General features: G+C 39.8%; 1 protein-coding gene across 1 annotated transcript; it reads right to left on the bottom strand.

Moving 5' to 3' along the window:
• Window positions 1-227: 227 nt before the first annotated feature.
• mfsd3 (major facilitator superfamily domain containing 3) lies at window positions 228-24,168 on the bottom strand. The gene is made up of 6 exons (XM_028033360.1): window positions 23,401-24,168; window positions 22,177-22,976; window positions 10,807-10,954; window positions 6,619-6,719; window positions 4,953-5,062; window positions 228-1,786 (listed from the first exon to the last, which is right to left on the bottom strand). The coding sequence occupies exons 2-6, from the start codon at window positions 22,868-22,870 to the stop codon at window positions 1,580-1,582; spliced, it is 1,260 nt and encodes a 419-aa protein (XP_027889161.1). The 5' UTR covers window positions 22,871-22,976; window positions 23,401-24,168; the 3' UTR covers window positions 228-1,579.

Below are 24,168 nucleotides of genomic sequence, written 5' to 3'. Positions count from 1 at the left end.
ATTAGAGCTGTTTACGTTGCGGGTGCTGTGACATGGGGCCTATTCACTCCCGTAGCCGTCAGCCACAACCTCTGCAGAGATCCAGTGTTGTAAGTCGGGGCCGCTAGAAGCCACAATGGACTTTTAAAAGTGGAAGAACCACAAACAGACCTTAAGAGAGGATACACGAAAATTTTGATAAGATCCAGAGAAGGGGAGAGGTAAATAAAACGCACACAAAAAAACACTTTAGAAATGTCCCCAGCAGCTTTATTTTTGTGCAAATTTCAAAGATTTTCTTTGCCGCTCATGTTCCACAGATGGCTACATAATTAGATATGTAATGTCATTGTCTTTTTCACATGATGTGAAAGAAATCAAGTGGCCAATGTTTCCTTTAGCAAAGCCTACTTACAGGATTTCTCTGTATTCTTACAGAACCTGCTGGGATGAACCTGTTTAAATCTAAGACTTGAGGGAACAATTTATGCTATGCAGCTATTATTGAGCTATTCAAGAGAAGCTATTATTAGTTATTGTGCATTAAACATGTTTAAAAACAGAAATTAAAACAAACTAAAACAGTGCGATTTTGGAACTTTACCTTCCAAGTAAGTCTGGTCATTCAAGTTTCTTTCTGAAAGCTGACTTTCTTATTGAGTCTGGTCAAATAAATAAGACTAGATGGCACCATGCAGTGTGTAAGGCAGATGTTTCCTACAAGTGTGAGTTGTACTCTGACACTTGTGGGAATTTACAACATAAGAGTTGACAATGTATGGTTTACGACCCACGAAAAAAGCCCTTTGCTTAAGAGCTAAATTACACTTTTATTCTCTTTCTCAAGACAAACTACAATCACGTTTTGTTTTAGCTAACACATTACGGGATGTCTGTGTATGCACTCTGGGTTTATGCAGTTACTTTATGTTCTGTGTCGTACCTTACAGTGGTGATGCGAGGTAGCAGAGATTAAAGAGCAGACATCTGTAAACCATACAACACAGGAGAATATATATATATATATATACATATATATATATATATATATAGACAGTACAGTATAAGAAAATAAACTAACACTATTGCTTTTGGCTGCAGCTCTTATTGCTGACGCATAACAATATGAAACTGGCTCAGTTGATAATAAGCTTTGATTATATTTCCCTTTAATTTAAGCTACTATGAAACTTTCAGTATATTTTATGTCTCTACCAAACACAATAAACCATCTTCCATCAAGCTATGAGTACTTCCATCATATTTAAGATGTACACTGTATCCCTAAGGTTCACCACCTAACTACGCTTTTTAAGACTATTTGAGATATGTTCAAAACAAAATAAATAAAACATAAGGCCATCTCTGCCTGTGAAATATGACAAAAGAGCAGTCAGTCACAGAGTGGTTAAAGGAAAGCGTTTTTTCTCCATTAAAGAATGGCTGATACTTATTTAAGACTGTTGATATATGAAATAACTTTACTAATCTTGATTTACGACTCTACAAAGTTTGTTTCCTTAATATTCGTAGTCGAGCTCCAATGGTCCATTATTAATGTACCTGGACTTGCCCTAAATGTAAACGTTTAAGACGGATCTCATTTGGGCTGCTCTTTGAGCTGATTCTCCCTGAGAGCGCCGGTGAAGGTGGCCGTCCACACGTGCAGGGCCGTTCCAGCCGACAGGGTGAGGAAGAAGAGGAAGGCCACTTGGAAACCACACCAGTCCACCACTCCGCCGGCCAAAGCGCTGAACATCAGCTTCCCCAGAACCTCCAGAGTTGCCAGGAAACTGTAGTGGGTGGCCTAGAAGAAGAGTGAAGAGTGAGCGACAAACACGGGCAAAAGATTACATTTTCTACTCAATGCGTCTACTTTAACATTCTGTTAGAGGAGAGGATTTAACATTAACTACTAAAAATCAGTAGAGTGTGCTTCTTCGTAAAAAAGAAACAATTACTGCAGACGTGACAAAAAGGTGAATCTGAAATGTTCAGGGGAAAAAAACACCAAAAGATGAAAAGAAGTGACTTAAAAATCCAGGAAAAAAAGAAGAAAACTCACAATTTTCATCCCATTATTTTGCTTTGTCACTCAACAGGAGAACATTTTAGAGCTCTTTTGTTAGGAAAATCGTTATCCTAAAAATTTTCATCTTAACTACTTTCAATTGGTGAAACAAGAAAGTGTTACGTTGTGGTGTGGACACCAGACAGTCAACCTCATATCATCAATCAGGGTTTAAATGTATTTGTTTTCTTCAGACCGTCACATCTGTGTTTGGCTCCAAGCAAACATCCTGCACCATGTTCACAAATCCAGTACTAATCAACTGGAGGTAAATTTTACTTTCTATGCTCCTCAGCAATGGAACAAACTCCCTGAAAACTTGCGGTGCACAGAAACTGACTGAAAACATTGTTTACACCAGTTTAATATAAAGGTCAAAAATTGCTTTATCTGGATTTTTTCAAGTCTTGGCATTTAATTTGTTTCAAATTTACATTTCAACCTCTCTGTTTATGTCATGTTTAATATATTTGACCTTTTTTGGTTCAAATGTGATTCTCTTACGTAATTTTCAAGTAAAGCACTTCTGATGACTTTTTGTATAAATTGCACTATACAAATAAATCACTTTCATTCAATCATTTACAGTCTGTGGCTTCCTCTCTGATACATGCCTCCTTGTTAAGATGTCAATTATGAATTACATGTGGCTTTTCTCTACATTGATCCAACTTCCTTCGACAGATTTCTTACAGTTTACTCACAAAAATTCACTCTGGGTTGTATAGTTTTGTATTTTCAGTCAGAGGTTTCTTCAGATTCGTTGCAAGACTGACTGCTACCAGAGATTCTGGAGACATTTGAATAAGATGAGTTCCTCATTTAGACTGTATGCAAAAGTTAAAACTGATAAACACATCAACAATCACATCATCTAAACAAAAGATTTAATGTGAAGAAGCCCTCACTGTCATGAATCTAACTAAAAAATATTTTAACTTGTTAAATTCTTTTGCAGTTCAAAAACTTGGAAAGTAGAGATATCACATTTTATCTTTTTCCAAACACTCAACACACCTTGCATTGTGACACTGTCTGTAGAACAATGCTTGGAAATAAGCCAAAGATAACCTGAAAAACTACAAAGAGCAATTTTTAATTTCTGATTTTGTTTATTAAAGAAAAAAAATCTATCTAAACATGACTGGATGTATTGAGCCACAACAGGTCTGGTTATTGACCTGCACTTTCAAAAAATAACTTAGAAAGAGCCTGCTTACCAAGCTGGACGGCTTTGTTTACGCAAAAAAGCTGACTGGAAGGCGCCGGTATTTTCAAATGTTGACTGGCAAAAAGTTTCAAGTTTAGACGGCACTGTGTCCATGAGTAGACGAGACTGCCAAAACGCCTCACCCTGCAGCTGCGCTTTCACACCTGTGAAATACTTCAAACCTCTGTGGGAGATGCTCCCAAAGGTTCCTCTCTAGGAGACTCCAATCTCTGTTGATGTGTAAATAAGCGGCCGGATCGCAACAAATATGTTACGGTTTCTCTGAAAACAGCGCCTAAAATACCTTAAAAAGCAACACATCATGCCCCTAGACGTGAAATTATAAAAATCACAGTCAATGACGTCTGGAGGCTTGGAAAAGATCACAGAGAATCGCAGTTAGTCAATATCCACAAAACAGAAAAGAGTGGCGAACCAGCTTACCAAAATGACTCCCAGAGAGCATCAGTGACTCATCCAGAATATCAAGTATGTATTTTCATGTCACTGTACATTATGACGTTTATATCTGATGAAACAGGGTAGCTGAAGGACTCATATATAATAATTAAACTAAACAGAGTCAACATGTTAATGTTGGAGCTACTGGTATTTTACTTGAATCTGACTAAACAATGTTCTTGTTGCTTCCAAATGTGAGAATCTACGGTTTTGTCGGCCAGGCTCAGAAGCTCGGCGCCCAGAGCGACTTTGCCGGCAGACTGTGGCAGCGCTCTGATGCAGAGATCTCTGAGAGCCTGTGTGACCAAAGCTAAGTGGAGTGTCTTTATTCTGAGCAACTTGTTTAACAGATTCGGTTTCTTTCTCCTGGGTATCCTTAGCAAGCACTCACACTATCAGCTTTCTGTTACTGGATAGCACTACTTTCAATAACACGCTCATGCTACACACATCGAGCTCAGACAAGCTAATGCGTTCCTGTTCTGGGCACGCAGATTCACAAACTGAATCAGTAAAAAGCAAAGTTACCTGCCCCCATATCCCTCAGACCTAACTGTAGCTCTGATCAGCACATTTTTGTCTTCGTTTACTGCCGTTTATCTGAATTTGTTTTACGACACCTGCTCAGCAGGTGTCTCTTCTTTTATTCTCGTTTCACACGCAAGGAGCCACAGCAATGCGAGTTATAATTTGTCACCCTCAGAGATTGACTGAGTGACGGTTGCTTGAACAGCGATCACCTTCAGGCGGTGATGGCCCAGTTACGGCAGGGACAAAAGGAGAAACAGCAAAGTCGAGAAATCAAGAGAGGAGAACAAGATGCTGGGAGTCAGACAAAAAAGAGCATTTTGTCCGAAATGAAGAAAAGAAAACTTAGTCAGGTAGCTGGAGGCAGAAATCCGCCAGAAGAAGGAAGCAATAAACAGAAATTGGGTTTGGGATTCATTTTGAGATTTCACAGGTGGAAACCGCTGGTGAGAAGAGGCAGGTAGAGCTGGGAATAGGTGTGGCACAGTCCTTTTCTGACAACCCCGAAAGGAAATTACTTCACATTACAAAACAGCACATAAAGCCCAGTCAGATGAGAAAAAAACAAGAACGCAGCCTTTATTTCTAGCACATAAAAAGATTTGTTAAGCCACAGGATATGATCTAACGCTGCCGAATAACACGACAACGACCAGAAACAAAACAACGAGAGGAAGACAGAGTGAATGAAGTCTTTGTTACCTGTATGCTTTCCTCGGCCCTCTGAGTGCAATGCATCATGGTAGTGAAGGTGAGCGTGGTGATGAGACCACCCAGGAAGTGCTGAACGCTCATGCTCAGGACCGCCATTCCTGCAAAAGCAAACACGTGCAGGCAAAGTGGATCGTAATCAGCCACAAAACATCTGCATCCCAAAAAAAAGGTGCTTTTCCTGACAGGGAAAAGGCTGAATTACTGTGTTTTCTACATCTTTACTTCTCATACTTATTCTATGTAGATGTCAAAGTGAAGAAATAAAGCAGGAGGAAAAAGGTAAGCAGCTGAGGAGTAAAGTCTACCCCCCGAAATCACACACACACACACACACACACATCTCCAAAACACATGTAGTGTTATCCTCTGAGGGGAAGTGGCAGAGCAATGTTAGTGGGGAAACACAGAGGAACCACAGAGCCTATCTGTCTCTGCTCCCACGAACACTGAATTATTCACTCAAGACGCCAGAGTTTTTGCAGAATAAGACTCTTCAGTCAGCGATGCAAAGCTGCTGGAGTCACACAGATACTCCGCCTGATCAGACTGGAAGAGTGGGAAGCAGAGTGTTATCATGTAATATTGAAAATCTGAAACAGAATGTTTTTCTGTTTTCTTTCTCTTTCTTTCCCCTCTCCCCTTTAACTTTTGTGAAATCTTTGTCGGGTTTTGGAACGGAGGCAGGATGGCGGGCCTCGACTTTCAGTGTGAGAGCCTTGATGGGGAAGACGAAGTCTTTGGCAAAGATAAACGGCAGAGAAGTGAATGCTAAACACTGCTAGACTGGCAGCACAATGAAATCGAATGTGCCATTTGTGTCAATGTCCACAATATAATATATAATACACATTCACATTTGAATTTCAGCACTCATTTGTTTAGGTCACACAATATGATAGTGTGGCCATTGAAGGTCTCTGTAGTTTTTATTTACTTTCACCGAGTTTTGAAAAAGTCTTTGCATCCTTACAAATGTCTTTTTATTTTTTTATTTTTTGTCACACTTAAATGTATGAGATCATCAAAGTATTTTTTTTTTATTTAGGCAAAGATAATTAACTAAATACAATTCACAGTTTTCAAATGATTAGTTAATTTATGGGGGAAAAAGTATCTAAACCGACCTGGTCTTAAGTGAAAAAGTAAACATTCCCATTATTAAATTAATATAATCTTTTGATATAATATATACAATATTTTGTGCTTTTCACATAATCTTGTGATATTTTTATATATTGTACTTTGCTGTTTTTACTTGTTTGTATTTTCGCTTCATTGGGAGGTTCCTATCTCTGATCTGTTTTTAATTTGAAGCACTTAAACTATTCTGAATATGAATGGGACTATCCAAATGAACCTCGTCTTGCCCAATTCATTTTTGAAATGTGGTTAAAATAATTTTAAGTGAACAGAAAGATGTTAAACTAACTTATTTACCACAAACCTCAGATCTCATTTTTTAAGCTACTGGAGCAGTTTTCTTTCTCCTTTGATTGTGTACAATCATAAGAGGCGGGGTTCGGAGGGCCTTGGCAACAGTAATAGTTTTCTGCCTGTTTTTCATCCCAAGGATCTTCTGGATGAGCCATGACAACTTTGAAACTATATCTTGTTTGGAAATATTGTCTGTTTTGATTTCCATCCAGTTTCTCACCTTTCATGAGCGGCGATGGTTCCAGTACAGTGAGCAAAGAACTCTGGAAGACCATGCTGACGGTACGCAACACAAACACCCGTCGCATCATCGCCCCGATGCTGAGGAGAAACAAGCAACAACACAAATTTCAGGAAGACGGATTTAAGAGCTAAAAGTGCATCGGCGAGCAACATGATGTGTACGCCACGACGCCTCGGGGTTCGTAGCATTACATTTAAACACCTTATTGTATCTCATACAATTACACTAGCACACATTCATGGACGGACACACACACACATTTACATGTCAGCAAGCGCATAAGGAAACAAGTCCCCAGACACTAATTGATTCCCTGTTAGTGCAAAGAAATCATCCCCCTGTGGGTTTGATTCGTGACGTAATCAATAACCTAAGGAGATCCTCAGCGTGAGAGAGATAATTAATCACTGTTAACATACATACAAACACACAGACACACACATTTGGGCACTCACACTGTTGATGTGACAACAGGGATTAACAGTGCCAATCACTCAGAGGATACCTGCCACTCAAAAGGACTGTGTGTGTTTGTTTATGCTTTTTCTGCATGTAATTATTTATGTGTAAAAAAGATTGTGAGGAAGAAGGGCCTGTCACGCAAAGCAGAATATTTAATTCAAGACGGTAAGTGAAGCGTCTACGCCAAACTTACCACTCTACTCCTTTCCATGGAGATCCACCGAGACGTGGCTCATTTTTAGATTGATCGGCGATACTTAAAATGACAGTAAACCTTGCTTGATACAGTCATATTCAATAAATTAGAATGTGTTCAGACGAGACTGGTTTGTCAGATTAAAAGTACTTTTTGAAAACAACCTTTAAGAAGGTACTAAATTTTCTTTTCATTCATATTTTTGTGGAAAATCACTATAATTAACACAAATACACTATTTTCTCCACTGCACTCCCTCTCTCCACTCTCAGCCCCGCCTCCACCTACATCCTGACTGGAAAACCAAGCCTGCACCATTCACATGCTAAAGACATTCCTCTTTTTGCTTCTTCTTTACCTCCTTTCTCAATGATAGTCTTTCATATGACGCTTTCTCAAGAGATGCTAAAGTGTGTGCCTGTGCGTTAGAGAGAGAGTGTGTGTGTGTGAGAAAGAAAACCCGCCTGGCTGCCATCTTACACAGGCCAGGCCCAGATAAGAATAGGTTTGTTCTCAGGTTGCTGCTGGTGGTTCTAAAGAGCGTCCCTGACTGACCACTCAGCCGTTTCTGATGGTGGAGTGGATAAACGTTCCAACTGGGCTTTTAGACGTGGGACACAACCTGCTGGACAACCTCGCCTCTGTGTGCTAATGCGGGGGTGAGAAGAAGAGGTGAGGAAGGAAAAGTGTTCATCTGGCACAGGGTGGTACGGAAAACTAAATGGTATAGATGAACTTTTAAAGACTTATCAGCACATAAGTCTTTACTAGTATTTTCAAATATTGAAAAATACAAATAAAGTAAAAGTAAAAAAAAAAAGATTTTCGGGTCATTACATGTTGTGTGGAAGACAAATTTTACCTTTAATAATTAGCTACATCACCAGGTTATTTCATTCAATCTTTAAAGTGAGTAGAACTGAGAGATTTCTGCAGCAGCAAAAGGGCAGTTTAATACTAATAATGAGCATTTAGATCTGTGGTAACAAAGCTAAAGCAGAAAATCAGCAAAAATATCTTTAAAAGCCTTTGGTGCACTGGTCCTTTGGACAGCAACAACAGGAGAAACAGAGGAGAAACGTGTAGCAGTGTGTTAGTCATGACCGAGCGGTTCTGTGTACAGAAGCAAGTCTTTCCTGAATAAATTAATTTACAAAGAAATTTCTGCCTTTAACTCTGTTATGTCCCATAGAAAGTACTCCCAGTCTAGTGCTTTTGTTTTCATCTGTTTTCTTCTTCTTAGCCTATTTATTGTGAGTCTATTTTAGCCGGATATTTATTTAAGTTAAAAGAAAGTTGCTCCCCTCCACTGTCACTACACGCTCGCTCTGGGTGAGAGATTGCTGCAGCATCAACGGCTCAATGCAATAGGCAATAAATGATTACAGAAATTTTGACTCTAGATTATGTAATGTTGCAGGGTTTCATAATTTAGATCCAAGTAGGCACTAGATGATAATCTGACTATGTGTTTGGATTGTATCAGGATAAATGTGATTGTTTTGATCTGCATTTGTACTAAACGTGACTCCATATAATTACATATGAACTCAAAATGCTATTTATTCAGTTCTGTGTCCAGCTGTGAGCTGCCTTGAGGGGTAATTCATTGTGAATTGTTCAACACAAATAAACTGAATGGAGATTAATTAGATGTTTGATTTCTATAAACAATGCACCACAAAGTATGGCGACATGTTTGGAGACAGAATAGTTAGAAATGCAACACACCAAGAATTTTCTGGCCTTATTTATAAAGAACAATAAGCATCAACCTATCAATATTTCACCAATTTTTACAAACGCATCAAGTCATTTGCTGAATGCTGTATAAGAGCTCAGCAGACACATTTATCTCATACATAAAAACAAATTACAGCTGAGGGTATTGAATAAGGCCGTTTTGAGGTCATTTCTCATTTCAAAAGACATCTTGGTTGGTTCAAGCTTAGATAAAATAAAATCCACAAAATACCTCTGTATCTTTGAAAGAATGACACAATAAGATGACATAGCTCCAAGTGTTTTCTGCCTTTAGTGGTGTGTGAACCGTTTATTCCCTGTACAAGTGAGATGGAGACAGCGCGAAGGATCAAAAGGCAAAGTATCACAATGACATCTTTTCAAAGCACTTTAGCCCTTAGAAAAGTTTGGCCTTTGGAGGTTTCCTCTTTGTTTATTAGTGTTCCTTCACGAAGGGAAAGAACCAAACAGGCTGACATCAGAGAGAGAGAGAGCAGAGAACAAAGGTCTGGGCAAGCTAGCATACACATACAATACTGACACAGATATGGGCAGGTGGGATAAAAAGACACCACAAGTCGACATTAACCAGAGAAACACAGAACATTTGCTGTCAAGTGATCACCTGATGCAATTTGACGTGAAACTGGAAAAACAGCACACAAGCTTCACTTTAAAAGAAAGAACATCTGGATATATTGTTGGAATTAAACCAATGTAAAGACTCCTACCTCTGTAATATCATTGCATATCTGTGTTTCAAGTGTATATTGTGATTCGCGGTACTCTGCATCAGGTCTGTCATGATAACAAGTTTTGCTGGACGATAAATTGTCCCAAAAGTTGTTGCAATAAACACTAATACTCTTGCTTTGAGGCCATTTTCAAGCAATATATTGATAATGGCATAATAATCCAAGACCACATTCTCAAGTATCAATAAACTTTAACTTTACACTGGAACTGGAAGACAATATAAATATAAAGCTAGATAAACTGATCAAAATCTAGATTAACAGAAGGAATAGATAAATTCTCATTTTAATTTAAAAAGGCTTTAAATGTTGAGTGTCATCAGAGTTAGCAAACCAACTGAGAGGTTTCAGTTCCTCACAGCCTTCACAGCATAATAAGTCAGTCTAACAACTTAGCATTTGTGGGGAAATCTAATACCTACATTCAGCTACATCTATATTGTCTCTGCAAACTGAGGGGTGTGCGTGCGCGTGTGTGTGTGTGTTTATGCGTATTCTGCGTGCACCTGAGTGTGTGTAAAGGATTTGCTGTTCATGCTGTTCTCACACCACACGCCACACAGGGGGTCCCTGAGCTCTCAAACAAGGCAATGTTTACTTAAATTACCGTACACACCCCGAGAGAGAGAAAGAGAGAGAGAGAAAGGTACAAACACACACACGCATTAGCACGTACGTACACACAAGCCAATAGAGTGAAGCAACAGTGATGAAGAAATGTTAAAGGGGAAATCTGCATGATGAATAAGGTGAAGAAGAAGGTAAAGATGATTACAATATCTTACATGATGAGAGCGCAGCATACACACTTTTTATCATATTGAATATTTTTAGCATGGTTGCTGTTGTTTTGGATATTTTATCTCCACCAGAACTTTTATGTTTTTGTCACTACGCCCTACAAATTAGCTGATGCTGAAGGTCATTTATAATGCCGGCCAAGCGTCTTAAATCAACAGTGCATAATTTGACAATCAACAGCGGTTTCTCACTGCCGATGACGACTACCTGAACTGGGCGAGCAGCAGGCCTCCGAGGGATGAGCCACAGATGGAGAAGCCCATAGCGACGACGCCGTTCCAGAAGCCGAGCTCTCTGGCTGTCATGTGGTGATCCAGGAGGAAAAGAGGAAACATGGTCACAGCACCCTGCTCACCTGGAAAAAGAAAAGGACACATGGGAAAGAGGCACAAAAAGTGAGATGAGGGACTGAATAGAGGAAAACCTGAACAAGACAGCAGTTCAAGCTTGAAGCTTATTGGTGAGAAACTCTGTCTTTTCAGGTTAATATCAGAAAAAAACTTCAACTTTATCTATCGCTGCTCTCCAAAAGTGATATAGATGTAATACATTCAAATGTTTCTAAATGGTCCCTCAGTCTGGATCATCACAGTCATGGAAAAGACTGCTGATTTGACACCGGCATCCTCCATAAGGAGGGAGAGCCACAAAACGTCATTGCTAAAGAAACTGGTTGCACGCAGAGCATTGTATCAACTCTATATTCATAAAGAGTTGAGTAGAAGGAAAAAGTGTGGTAAGAAAAGGAACAACAGCAACAGGGACAACTGCAGCCTTGAGAGGATTGTCAAGCAAAATATCATTAAGTATTTAAATGGTAAATAGTCAAAATGTCTAAACCCTTAAACTCCATATGTATGGAGTAATAAAACACGCCAGACCCAATGATGCAGATGACCTGAAGGCTGCGAAGAAACCTGGACCTCACCACAGCAGTGCTGCAGACTGATCGCCTCCATGCCACGCCGCAATGTTACAGTAATTTAAATGGAGGCCCAACCAAGAACTGAATGTATACAAATAAAAACATTTTTCAGAAGCTTTACCTTTCTGTTTAAAATATCCCTTATTTATTGATCTTATGTAACATTTTGATTTCCTGAGAGTTTTTATTTCCTTTAATAATTAAAATTACAAAAAGTGATAGCAAGAAATATTTCACTCTCTGTGTAAGGAATAGGTTTCACTTTTTGAAATAAGTGACAAAAAATTTTTTATTTTGTTTTTGTTTCTCACGAAACAAGCCGACTTTTCATCGACAATAAAAATATCAAAGTCAAATGCAGTGAGGAGGTTGGAGCAAACTGTTTAGCCTGCAAACCCGAAGAACACACTTTTTCCGGAGATGACGGCTGCAGGTTTAAACGAAGCGCATCGATGTGCCGCGTACCTAGGCCTATTCCTGGAAAGTGTCAATAATAGATGCCCGACAAGAAAAAGAATACCCTCAGTCACTTTATCAAAAAGGGGCCTAGCACTTTTCCTAAAGCTCAAAAGAGAAAACACAACAAAAAAACACAGAAACTTCCACAGATGAAACAGACCTCACAAAGACCTTTCAGTCAAAATAAAAAGTTTCTGTCAGACAGTACGACTTTCTTCTGTGTGGCGTTGAGTGTGGGGGTAATGTTCTGTGGAACATTACAGTAAAATATTCAGTGGTGCCGACTACACAGTGTTATATTAATGGAGACCGACTTCAGAAAGACAGTGGGACCAAGGAGCTGCATGAGTGACAGCTTGGCTCCCAGACTGCTGTCAAAGACGACGCAACACAACCGACGACTCACTCACTCAGTCAGCCAGGAGACAAACAAAAATAGAGAAAGAGACGGGGAAACAAAGACAGATGAAACAGACTCCCAGTGATTGGGAGTGCAGCAGCAGAATTAGAGTGTCACCGCTGTAACAATGGTGTGACAACCTTCGTGAAACCTGGGGAGGAAACGTGGATTCTCTCTGTAGCAAACGCTCGTCTCTCACTTCTGTCACTCATGTGTTACCGCTGGCAGATTACACATGCTCAACATACAGACGGGACTGACTGTGCCATGAAGTTGGTCATAAATGTTAACTTAACCAATCAGATAGGACATTCGCCTTCCGACAGACGAGCGTGTTTTGGTTTTCGTCTTTGAGATGAAGTCGGAGAGAAAAGAGAAAACACTGCAGGTTCACAATGATCTTTCTCATCACAGCAGATCTAAAGAACAGAGTGGAGTGAGTAGAATACGCAAAATAAATAATTGAATAAAAAGATTGACATAATACTAGCCCTCTTGTATTTTATTGGCTGAAAATGAATCATACGTGATCTACCCGAGCACCAACAAACACCTTTCCCAAATACGCTGACAAGAAGAGAATTTAAAGGAAAAGGAAGATTAAGAGAAACAAAATGACTTCCTCATCCTTATGCATTTTGATAACACATTATCTCAGTAAATGTTACAAATGTTGCAAAAAGCAAACATTCACTGCTTTCAGCCTAAATGTAAGGATTTGTTCCAAAATTTTAATATCTATTGTATGTGTGGTGTTTTTTAAAGAATCACTACCAACTAAAAACTCAAAAATCTGATCTCTTTCAATACAGTGAATACACCATAGTAGGCGCCATCATTTCTTGTTCGACATGCATCAGTGTGTCATGAGGTGTGGTGTGGATGAGTGGTGAGGCAGACGCGATGGAACCAGGTTAGATGAATAATAATGATTTAATGACGAAAAAGCCAACACAAAGTCCAAAACCAGGCAGCACTGCAGAGCGGAGACCAGGGCTCAACACAGGTAGCACTAGCTATACGGAGGCAGGAACCACAGAGAGACAGCACGCACAAACGAGACGAGACAAGGACCAGACAAGCACGCAGACACACAGGTGGCATTAAATACACAGAGGGTGATCACAGAAACGAGACACACCTGGGAATGATCAAGGGGAGAACAGGACAACATGGAGACACATAAAACTCTAAATAAACACAGAAAAACACAGATCCTGACACAGTGTTGCTGAGACTCAACATGAGCAATTTTTAGTATCAATGCTTAGAAAAGTAAGAAAGTAGATATTTGAAGGTTAACTGTATTTTCTGCTACATGTTGGGACATGTCTAAGTTTTACTTAGGCTGCAGGAGAGCGAGAAAGAGCAAGATTATTTTATCCTTCTGAGCTTTCCATCTCTCAGACTTCATGAAGACATGAAGTCTGCTGTTTTAGTAATAGTAATGACTAATCTGAGATGCAAAAGTCGATTTAAATCTGAAGTAGGAATCTTTTACAAAAATATTTTACATATCTGTTAAAACAGTCACTGTGTGCTGACAGTATAATATGATACAGATAATCTGAGAAAAAATTGAACTCCTCCCTGTGGTCCTGATCTGCAGAAGCCCATTGTTCTGCTTGGCTCTCATTGGTTGTTCAGAAACAACCAATGAGAGCCAAGAGGAATGTCTTAACAGAGGAATATCACACTTGTGTACACGCTGCTCACATCCTCCGCCACTCGCAACTTACAAGTTCAAGATTGCTGGTCTGCTGCAGCTGCACTAATGGTGGAGAAATAACCTGCAGGACAACAGTTTATCCGCCACCATCGGTGGCTCCTTCCTCTTATGTAAGTAAAGCAAACATGCAATTTTTTTTTTTTTTATAAAAGTTACCAACTGCATCTTCAATATTTTGACTCTGTTAATAAAGTAAACATGATGTGATTCTTCATTGTCTGTTGTTTAGTTCAAAGTTCTGTATGTTCAACTAATTATTTCTTTACACATGGAGTATTGGTTGGAAATGTAGACAAATATGAACAAGTAGATTATCCCATTAACTATTCTCCAAGCAAGAATTGTCTATTTTAGCAGGGACTCTATTATATTAAGCAAGTAAATAGAAAAACGGTGAAGAAGAAGGAAGGGGAAAAGACATCAGAAATCGGAATAAAAAGGGAATCAGTGAGAAGAGGCTCACACAAAAAAATGAAAGAGATTAATGAGACAGAAACAGCAATAGGTCAATTAGGAAAAAAAGAACTAATAGGAGAAAACCGATGCAGCAAACGAGCATCATACAATCACGAACAGGAAGACACAAACAGAACATGACGCAAGTGAGAAGATAGCACTCAGCGATGAAGATGGCTGCAGACAGAGAAGCAGGAGGAGGAGGGGAAGCTGAACAGAGACATTGTTAGGAGGTTAGTGAAGAGGAAACAGAAGAGGGATGGCAGGCTCAAAGAAAACTGTTTACAGACAGCACAGTCAGACAAAACTATTTACCGTTAAAAGAGCGACAAGAATTAGGAAGGGGGTGTTTTGTTGATCCTGGTTATTTAAAAAGCTTGTAAGCACACAAATATATTTAATAACATTTTCTAAACTTTTGCAACAACAATACAGGGTTCCGATAACGACATTTTTAAATGAGACTAAACTCCCAATTACTGTTGTTGGTCAATTGTTTGTGATTTATTGTCAGCTGCCAAACAATTTCTGAAAACAAATCACCATCTACCATGTGCACGGCTTGCAAAACTGTGCTTAGGTTGTGTGTTTTGCTGTAACAAATCTGTGTTTCTAACAAACTAAATGTTCCTCACCAGGTACAATAATATTTCTGCAAACTGCTGTGCCTGTAAACATCTTCTGAAAGTTTTAAATTTACTGAAGCCTCAACCAGATCAACTTTATTTTACCGTAACTTATAATTTAGGGGGTTTTCAAACCTATACATGTCATGGACTTTCTATATTTTTTAATGTAGTGTCAGATTAGGTTCGTCCAGCCGTTAATGCCTAATCTAAAACGTGTCTGAGCATCAGAGACAAAACAGTCCTGAGTGGGACATCCCAAAGTAAAACACTTTTCAGTCCTTGGCTTTAATAACAAAACAAAAATAAGTTGTTGAGCTAAAAATAAATAAATAAATAAAACATGAAAGGAAAATAAATTCTAATTAAAATTTCCATTGTTTTTCAATGCCAAAAAGTTAACTTAAAAGCACTTTTGAATAGCAAAATAGACAATATGTAAACATAATGATAACTTTACGTCTATTTTACTGACTACTGTCGTACTTCGGAGTCAGAAGTCATACTTCTGACTCCTGAAGTACGACTTCAGAAGTCGTACTTCATCGATTTTATACAGATTGATGTAAAATCGATCTGTGTCTGTCTACTGGCGGCACAAAAAAAGGATAGAGTGAGCAATTTTGCTACAAAGATGATCCTTGAAGCAAACGAGGGTAAGCTCATTGAACATAAACAGAGCCAGGTGAGACCAACTGGACTAGTTTAAATGGAATGTGACCTATAAAACATTTTGACAGCTACAGGTAAAACATGCACTTATTTGTAAGTTTAAATTCAAATTCAAAAATCCCACATGAAAATGAAGTGCTGTAACTCATCCAATGTTCGTCAAAAACTTGTTGTACATACTGATGGCAACAAGGACCTCCTGTAGTGGTTTGTATTACAGAAGGACAATTCATCTTTTTCCAGTTGAGAACCATGTTCTCAAAGTTAGAGGATCTCTCATCCCAGCCACTTTGAGCTCAGCTACAAACCGCTCCAGTGCACACCAAAGGCCATGGATTTAGTCTCTGCAGCTGCACCTTAAGATCCTGTCCATGAACACCACAAACAGGATCGGTGACAAGGGGCAGCCCAGGCTGTCTCCTTCCACACTGGGAACAAGCTTGAATACAGACACAGCTCTTGCTTCAGGCATACAAGGATCAGATAGCAATTAAAAGCCACCCAGATACCCCTTCCTACGCTATCGAGCACCTGGATAGGTGGACTGGTCCCCATTTCCCCTTTCTAAATTGTCAAAGGGTTTTCAATAAGGCCAACCGAATATCTCTCTCTATAACCTCTTCACATTTTTCCCTTATAGAAGTTTTTGCTTCTGCAACCAAAGACAAATCAGTCCTCCTGTCCTCCCAGTACATGTCAGCTGCTGCATTAATCCCCAAGAACAACCAAAAGTGTGAAAAGTGTTATTGTATAATTGTTAGTCGTAACACATCGCTATATACTTCCACACTCTGATCAGGTGCATGTAGCGCCACACATAGCCTAAAAAAACAGTTTGACCAGCTATTGCATGTCTTAGAAATATACTGATATTTCTTTGCCAACACAGTATCTGGCAAGCTAATTCATACACAAGTGATTTTAGGGTAATGCATTCAATGGGTACGTTCAGGCACATGGGTTTAAGGTTGAAGCCGTGTGTAGGTGTGTATATACGTGCAAAGGAGTTCCTATGGAGTGGAGCTGGGAAATAAAAAGTTTAAGACAATTGTGCGAGGTCGGCGAAGACCTGACCTTCCTGTGGCAGCTTAAAGAAAAGAGATGTCAGAGCCGGGGAGATCACCGAGGACACACAGTCACCATGCAGAACAAAATTAGCACTCTCCGCCAACAACAGGGTAAATGAAGGCAGCTTCATACAGTCTACATGTATGAGGACAATGCAGCATGCACGTACACAAACAGAAGGTCCACAGGGATACACACGCACCTGCACGCACTGTTCAGCTCCTCAGGTTCACTAGGGACGGCATAAAACCTGCCTATATGGAATTTCACAGTGCCTAATGCATATTAGTGTTTTGTCACACACTTGGAGACAAGGAGTTCTTTATGGCACTGAGAACTCAAGAACATGCAGACCAGAACATAAGGTAACCGCGATTACATAACCCCTCCACAAATACCAAGCCCTCTAGGCCACTGGGTAGGATTTTCTTCTTATGGGTTTTTGGACTAAATGAACTGTGTAATATGAAGTTAGGTTTTGTTGGTCCAACTGCTCCAATAAGATTTCATTTTACCATTCTGCTAATAAAACAAGTCAAATCTTTTATTATTACTATTACCAGTTAATCAATGCAAGTGCTTTACTTTTTTTTTTAGCATTTATCCATCTATTGAAGCAAGAGACCCATTATGAAGTTCAGCTAAACCTTTTAATGACCCATCCATTTAAATCAGGTTTGCTGACGAAGGAAAACATAAAACATGTAGAGAAGATGGTCCAGTTGAACAGGATTGGTATTTCCTGGTTAGGGAATGGCACAAATGAATTTTTAAAACTTTGTTGCTTTTAGGATTTATCACTATTTCTGACCTGGCATCGTACAGCATAAGGATGAAAAAAGATGTCCAAAAGTGATCAAAGTGTGTTTCACAGTTTGATGGAGCACCAAGCATTTTTGAGTCAATCCAACATTTGCCTACATTGTGTAATATTGTGTATTATCATGACAGATTGGACATGGTAGGTGAACACACTAACCTAAACCTGAAGACATTTAAAGTGATCATGTAAATTAACAAGGCTAAGTCTGTTTACTTCTATTGCAGTTCTGCTCTCTGCCTTACTGGAGGAGCCATGTGGTGACTGTTTATTAATTCATCCTCTTCTCCAGTCTTCACTCCAAGAGCCTGTTAGGTTTTTCTCTATTGAAATACCTCAACTTTAACTTAAATGGTTCTCCAACTTAGTCAGATGTTCAGTTCTGGTTAGAACTAGAGTGGGTATTTTTCACATTCTGGTTCCTGTGCATGCTGCATCAACTTTAAATGGTCCAGATGTTATATTTTCAATGTGAAATGTGACAATGATGTATTTAAACTAAAATGTACTTTATGAGCATCTCAGTTATAGTTATTATAATTATTAAAATATATTAAAAAGTTTGTGGTGCTTCTAGACTAACACACATTAAGATCACCCACAACTTCCAGTGCTCTCTCACCATTGCCATTTATAATTCCTACTGGAAGTCCAAAATGCTGATCATCAAGTGAATTAAGAGTAACTGGGGCATTTTCTATCCCAACTTCATCAAATGAAGACAAGCTGACGGCAACTGGCTAGTGCAGGGGTGGGCAATCCTGGTCCTCGAGGTCCGGTGTCCTGCAACTCTTAAATATCTCCTTGGTCCAACACACTTGAATCCAACAGCTGAATCACCTCCCAAGTGCAGTCAAGTTCTCCAGAGTCCTGCTAATGACCTCATTATTTCACTCAGGCGCGTTGAAGTGGAGATACATCTATAAGTTGCAGGAGACCGGCCCTCGAGGCCTGGAGTTGCCCATTCCTGGAATAGTGGCAGTCATTTCAACAATATTGTGATGCTTTAATATCTTGAAATCTTGTACAACAAGATCTCGTTACACCCCACATAAACACAGATATAGTGTGAAACTGCGTTATTTTTACTGAATGTTATTGTACCTTGAGAATCTTATACCTCTCCATGTCTACCACGTTTTGGGAAAACATGGTTGATGAGATTTTGGAAAAGTATTTGCAACTCCAGGCCTTCATTGTTCGCCTCTACCCTGGCTCATTTCCCATTTTTCCTGGGCGGCCTCCCTCCCCCTCTCTCCCCCTTGTCTGTCGGTCTACCCAGACAGTTCACCCACCAAGCTGGTGGCCTCAGATGGCACAAGGGTCACTGTTTAGACACGAGGCAGCAAATGATTGGCCACAGAGTTGGAAGCAGAGCAAACTCAGAGTTCATTAGTGGTAGATGAGGGAGAAGGGGTTTTTGTGCTTGTATATGCGTGTTATTATGAGAGGTGTTTGGGGGGGGGGGACTGTTCAGACAGACAGATTACTGGTCTCACACAAACATATCCACATACCCCCTTGAACAAAAACAATACTGTCTCACATAGGCCACACATTTAAGATTCATCTAAACTATAAGATACATATATAGATTGGACTGGGATGCAAATATAGGAGGCATTGAAATAGCAAAAAGGGGAAATTCTGTAATATGATGACTGCAAAGAAGGAAACCAATAAATACACTGACAATGCTAAAGTTGATAACTGTTGTATTCTTGAGCAACAACGATGTGTTGTGTGCCTTCATGTGTGAGCTCATGGATCAGAGAGAGTGTTGCATTGGGGGGGTGGAGGGCTGCTCCTAGACAGATTAGGGGGTCCAGCCAGTCTTCATATTTTGTCTAGCAGTGTCGTCTGCAGGGGATTATCCGATTACTGAGCCAACCTCAACACTAAAAAAAAAAAAAGAAAAAGAAAAAACACACACCCTCATGTACACTGTTAAAAAAAACAAAGCTGTATGCATCCATACCCCATACACAGGAAAGAACTGTGCAAATCTGAGGAGACAATTAGATTCCCACCACCCACTTGCACACATACATGTAAGTACACATCAGCAAAGATGCATGGTTTCCTCTATTTCAGCTTCTTAACGCCACAGACACAAAGACGCTCTAATCCTCACATAATCCCCTTCTGCTACCAAAAACCAAACTCTGGTCATATTAACTCTCGCTACCAAACACTCGAGCTTAACTTCTACGGGACCACCTTAGATTTCAACTTTCTATTGTTGACGACAAGTTAGCAAACTGAAAGGAGCTCATGGCGCTTTGTGGAGTCACTTTCTGTGCTCATTCTGAGTACCAGAAGCTGCTTCGTCTGACCAGAGTCTGTATTTCTTAGTGTTCTCACAGGAGACAGAACAAACTGGCTTGCAACAATTACTTCCACACACTTCAGCAATACACTGGTGGCTCTGTTTAGTTACTGAAACACCAACAGTGACATCTAGTGGTGATCTAGAGGTCTCAGACAGCAACACCAATCAAGATAAAATTACCGAAACCACAAATTTGTTAGTCTCACCTTCAAACAGAAAATGAGGAAAAACAGATTGAGTTAAATATTAGATTGCTCCATCAAATTTGTTTCTGTCTTTCAACTTGTTGGTGGGCTTTGTGATCATATATACATAATTATACGAGCTTAAAGAGGGTAAATCAATTTCCTTTCTCAGTTCTTGATGTATTTCTGAACACAGGATTCTCGTAATTCATTTCAAAATGCTGTATATTTTCGAGACGCAAATTTCCAGGTTTTTAGTTTCAGTTTTAGGTCCAACTCTAAAATACAAATGTAGATGTTCCTCAGGTTTTACATGACACGTATGCAAAAACCACGGATGGATTTGTGGAACCATAGATGTATAGACAGGTGGGTGGAAAGTTCAATGGACTGATGGAAATACTGAAGAATAGATGAATGCAAGTAAATTTTCTGTACAATAAAATTAAAATGTGATGTTGGAACAACTTTTTTCAGAAATCTGAATATTTATTATAATAAATAACCTGATTGTTTAGTTTAAGGAAACCTTCTGAATAGTTCAAACAGTGGCTGGGCAACGATGGCTTTGGGGTTCCCAATAGAAACTGGTAACATGTTTTATGTCTTTATGCAATGGTTACTCAGTTTGTGTGTTTCTTATCAGGTCTTTTCTTCACATGTTAAAGTTGATATAATCAAAGTGAATACCTTGTGGGTCTTCACAATATGTTGAATAAAACAGTAGTTTCCTCAGATTTATTGTAAGAGGTACAACTGCAGTAAAAAAAAAAAATGTTTTACAGGCGTCACCGTAGTAAGAAATACTGGAATAGAAAAGGAAAATTTCACTTTAAACTTTTGATATTATGATAAAAACAAAGAGAAGAAAAGTTACTACCAATTGTCATTGTGAGACTGATTGAATAAGTATAGCTATATTATTTCTTCAATATTTACTTAGGAGCTTTCCAAAATTAACACAGAGGTCTCCTCGGGTCAAATTTCCAGCTGGGGAAGAAAAAGATTGTTTACCAACCATGACCTAAAAATCCAAAATGGCTGACTGGAATTGACTAGTAAAAACAAAGTCAAGTAGCACATCTAATTATTTTCCATAAATTAAACATCTTTCTCGGATAATCCAGTCTTTTTTGTCAACATGTTGAAAGATTGTTCTAAATACGAAAATGGAGAGCCTGCATCTGCTAGTAGTAGTCAGCCTTGTCGTCAAGCTTATCAGTTAAATCCTACTGGTTTTAAAACTTGGAAAGGGCTGGTTGAAGAGAATTCACCATAAATTACCACCAGCACTGGTTAGGCCACTGAACTCGCTTTTTGAGCGGCTTCTGATGCAGCCAAGTTAAAGGTGCATTGTTATGTCAAACTCTGTTTTATGTCAATCAATCAAGCAATCAATTTTAGCTATAAAGCACCCTTCGTGTTGGAGGCAGTTCATTGGAAACACATAATAAAGGGTATTTCTGAACTGGGTTTGAATCATCCAGGGTCACAGTCTGCAGGTGCAAATACCGGAGTTGTGACGTAAACTGAAACTTGGGGGATACTCCCTTTTGCTCCAAACTTTGTAAGAGGGCTGGTGGATATTAAAAGAGATGTACCTTCATCTTTTCTTCACTTCCCTGGACTAGCCAGGGGAGTCATTGCTATATTCTTTGCTTAATTTCTTAATAAAACAATAATCAAAATTTCATTTTGATTCGTTCTTGATTGACTCAGTGTTTCACCTTAAGTAAGATGTATTTATTTCCTTAACAGCATGAATAACATAGTGAAATAATGACACTCTGGTCATTTCATTGCAATAAGTTTAAGCAGCAGAACACACTGTATGCACACATCCGTTGCTATGTAAAGTTTTGCTTGTTAAAACAGGAAACAAATTTGCATAGTGATTAGACTTACCAAGTTTGTATGTGAGCACATACAAGATTGTCCAAGGTGTGCCGGGCACTGCCATCAGCTTCCTCCATACCCTCCACGGCCTCATAGCCTCGGCTCCCTGCCCCCCCCTCCTGCTGCCATCTGCCTGCTTTATGCTCTCATCGTCCAGCACAGGGGCCCCCCACACAAACAGAGCCACGCCTGCATACACAAATGTCAGGAGCATAAACATCCAGCTCCATCCAGCCACATCAATCACAGCTAGGAGCCCACCACCGGCAAACACTGATCCAGCCTTGTATCCCACAACCTGGGCCGTATTGCCCAGTCCGAGCTCCCCGCGTCCTTTCAACAGCCCAACGGCAGCCCCGTCTACAGCAATATCTTGAACAGAGGCGAAGGTGTTCATGGCCAGCAGAGTCCCCGCCACACCCCAGATGTGTGCTTCTGGAGCCAGGGCAGCACTGGAGAGGCATGTCAACGCCAGCCCAGACACCGTGCCCACCAGCCAGCGACGTTTGGTTCCCACTCGGTCCACCAAAGGGGCCCACAGTACCTTCAGCACCCAAGGAAAGTAGAGGATCTTGGTGAAACCAATGCGTGTGAGAGAATGGCCAGCTCCACGTAGGTACACAGGAAGCAGAGAAGACTGGAGACCATAGGGAATACCCTGGACAAAGTACAGCAGGCCCAGGAAGACGAGTTTGTCATTCATGATCTACTTCCAAAAGTGATTCTGGGGTGAAGCAGACTCTGAACTGGTCCATGGGTCAGTATTCACATTAAAGGGTGTGTTTCGAGCGAACTGCAACTTTTTTGACCTGAAACATGAGAAACAAAGATGGAAAGATCAAGGTTAGTCAAGGTGAACTCGGTCTGTATCCAGCAGCCTTATAAGGTTGGCTGCTCACCGCTGTTTTACTGCTTCTCTGCACAGCTCAGTTACATCTAGTAACGTTACCCCGCCGGCTTCCTTAAAGCCAAACACCCTTTTGCTCATTCAGTATCACAATTAAACATGCGTTTTAATCATTTAATGTGCATCATCACAGCACACGCAGAGTGACATTTCTAAATAGACCTTTGACAAACTGCTGTGACTCGGTTAGCGGGCTAGATCTGCACCGGGTTAACACTTTAAAACACGTGTATATGACGTGTCAGCATTAGTGAAGGCGCTGTTGTAACAAAAAGAGTAATGAAGAGCAGCTCTGCGGCTGCTATAGGAGGCACGTTCACACATACAGAGAGAAGCGCTGGGTCTTGCAGCTTGAGCTAGCCGCTGAGTGTCCTCCGCTTGTTTACAGTGCTGGGCTGGGTCCTGAGGTTGCCAGGTACTAGCTTCCAGAACGGCCATCCCCCTTCTGCGGATAACCAGCCGGACAGGCTTTGTTTCTTCTTCTCTGAAGTTTCACCGCAGCCGGCATTATTCACATTACAATACTGCCATCTCATGGATTTAGACCAGCATGAAAAAAAACTACAACTGCTTCAAGCAGAGCATTTTTCAACATCCAGTTATTACACCACGCAATCTTTTAAATCTCAGTGGGACATACATGGTTTAATAAAGGTTACATACATGCATGTAGGCTTATTCCTTGGCCTAAACAAAGTTTTGCTATAAGATAAAACTGTGCTTTTATATTGTGTAACTAATAAACCACGAAGTTCAGGTTTCTGAGACTTCTGTTGCTTCTCGCCTTTTCTTTGAATTGAATTGCTTTTCTAAGGTGTACAGAACACATAAAATGCCTTTTTGTGATCTAAAATGATTAAGCCAAGAATGCACACCTTGCTCTACTTTTAATGTGACACACATTTTACACAGTTAAACCTTGATTCATTTGCATTCTGCACCTCAAGCTACAGTTTGTCTGTAGATTGTAAAAGATCAAACAAATCTTTGCTCTGGCCTCCAAATTACTAGAATAAGTTTGCTTTCAATGTTTAGTTCTTCATGTACTGTGTCATTATTGTTTGTTTATTAATAGCTGAAAACAACTTGTGTTT

This window comes from Xiphophorus couchianus, chromosome 12 (assembly GCF_001444195.1).
Source record: "Xiphophorus couchianus chromosome 12, X_couchianus-1.0, whole genome shotgun sequence".
NCBI lineage: Eukaryota > Metazoa > Chordata > Actinopteri > Cyprinodontiformes > Poeciliidae > Xiphophorus > Xiphophorus couchianus.
The sequence above is the reverse complement of the archived record's forward strand: the minus strand, read 5'-3'. Positions and strand labels throughout refer to the sequence as shown.

Excerpts from the sequence above, each read along its gene's own strand:
- mfsd3 (XM_028033360.1), bottom strand. The coding sequence starts at position 22,870 with ATGAATGACAAACTCGTCTTCCTGGGCCTGCTGTACTTTGTCCAGGGT. Across the intron at positions 6,720-10,806 it reads CTGCTGCTCGCCCAGTTCAG|CATCGGGGCGATGATGCGAC; the intron begins GTAGTCGTCATC and ends GTTTCTCCTCAG. Across the intron at positions 1,787-4,952 it reads GGGCCGAGGAAAGCATACAG|GCCACCCACTACAGTTTCCT; the intron begins GTAACAAAGACT and ends CTCTTCTTCTAG.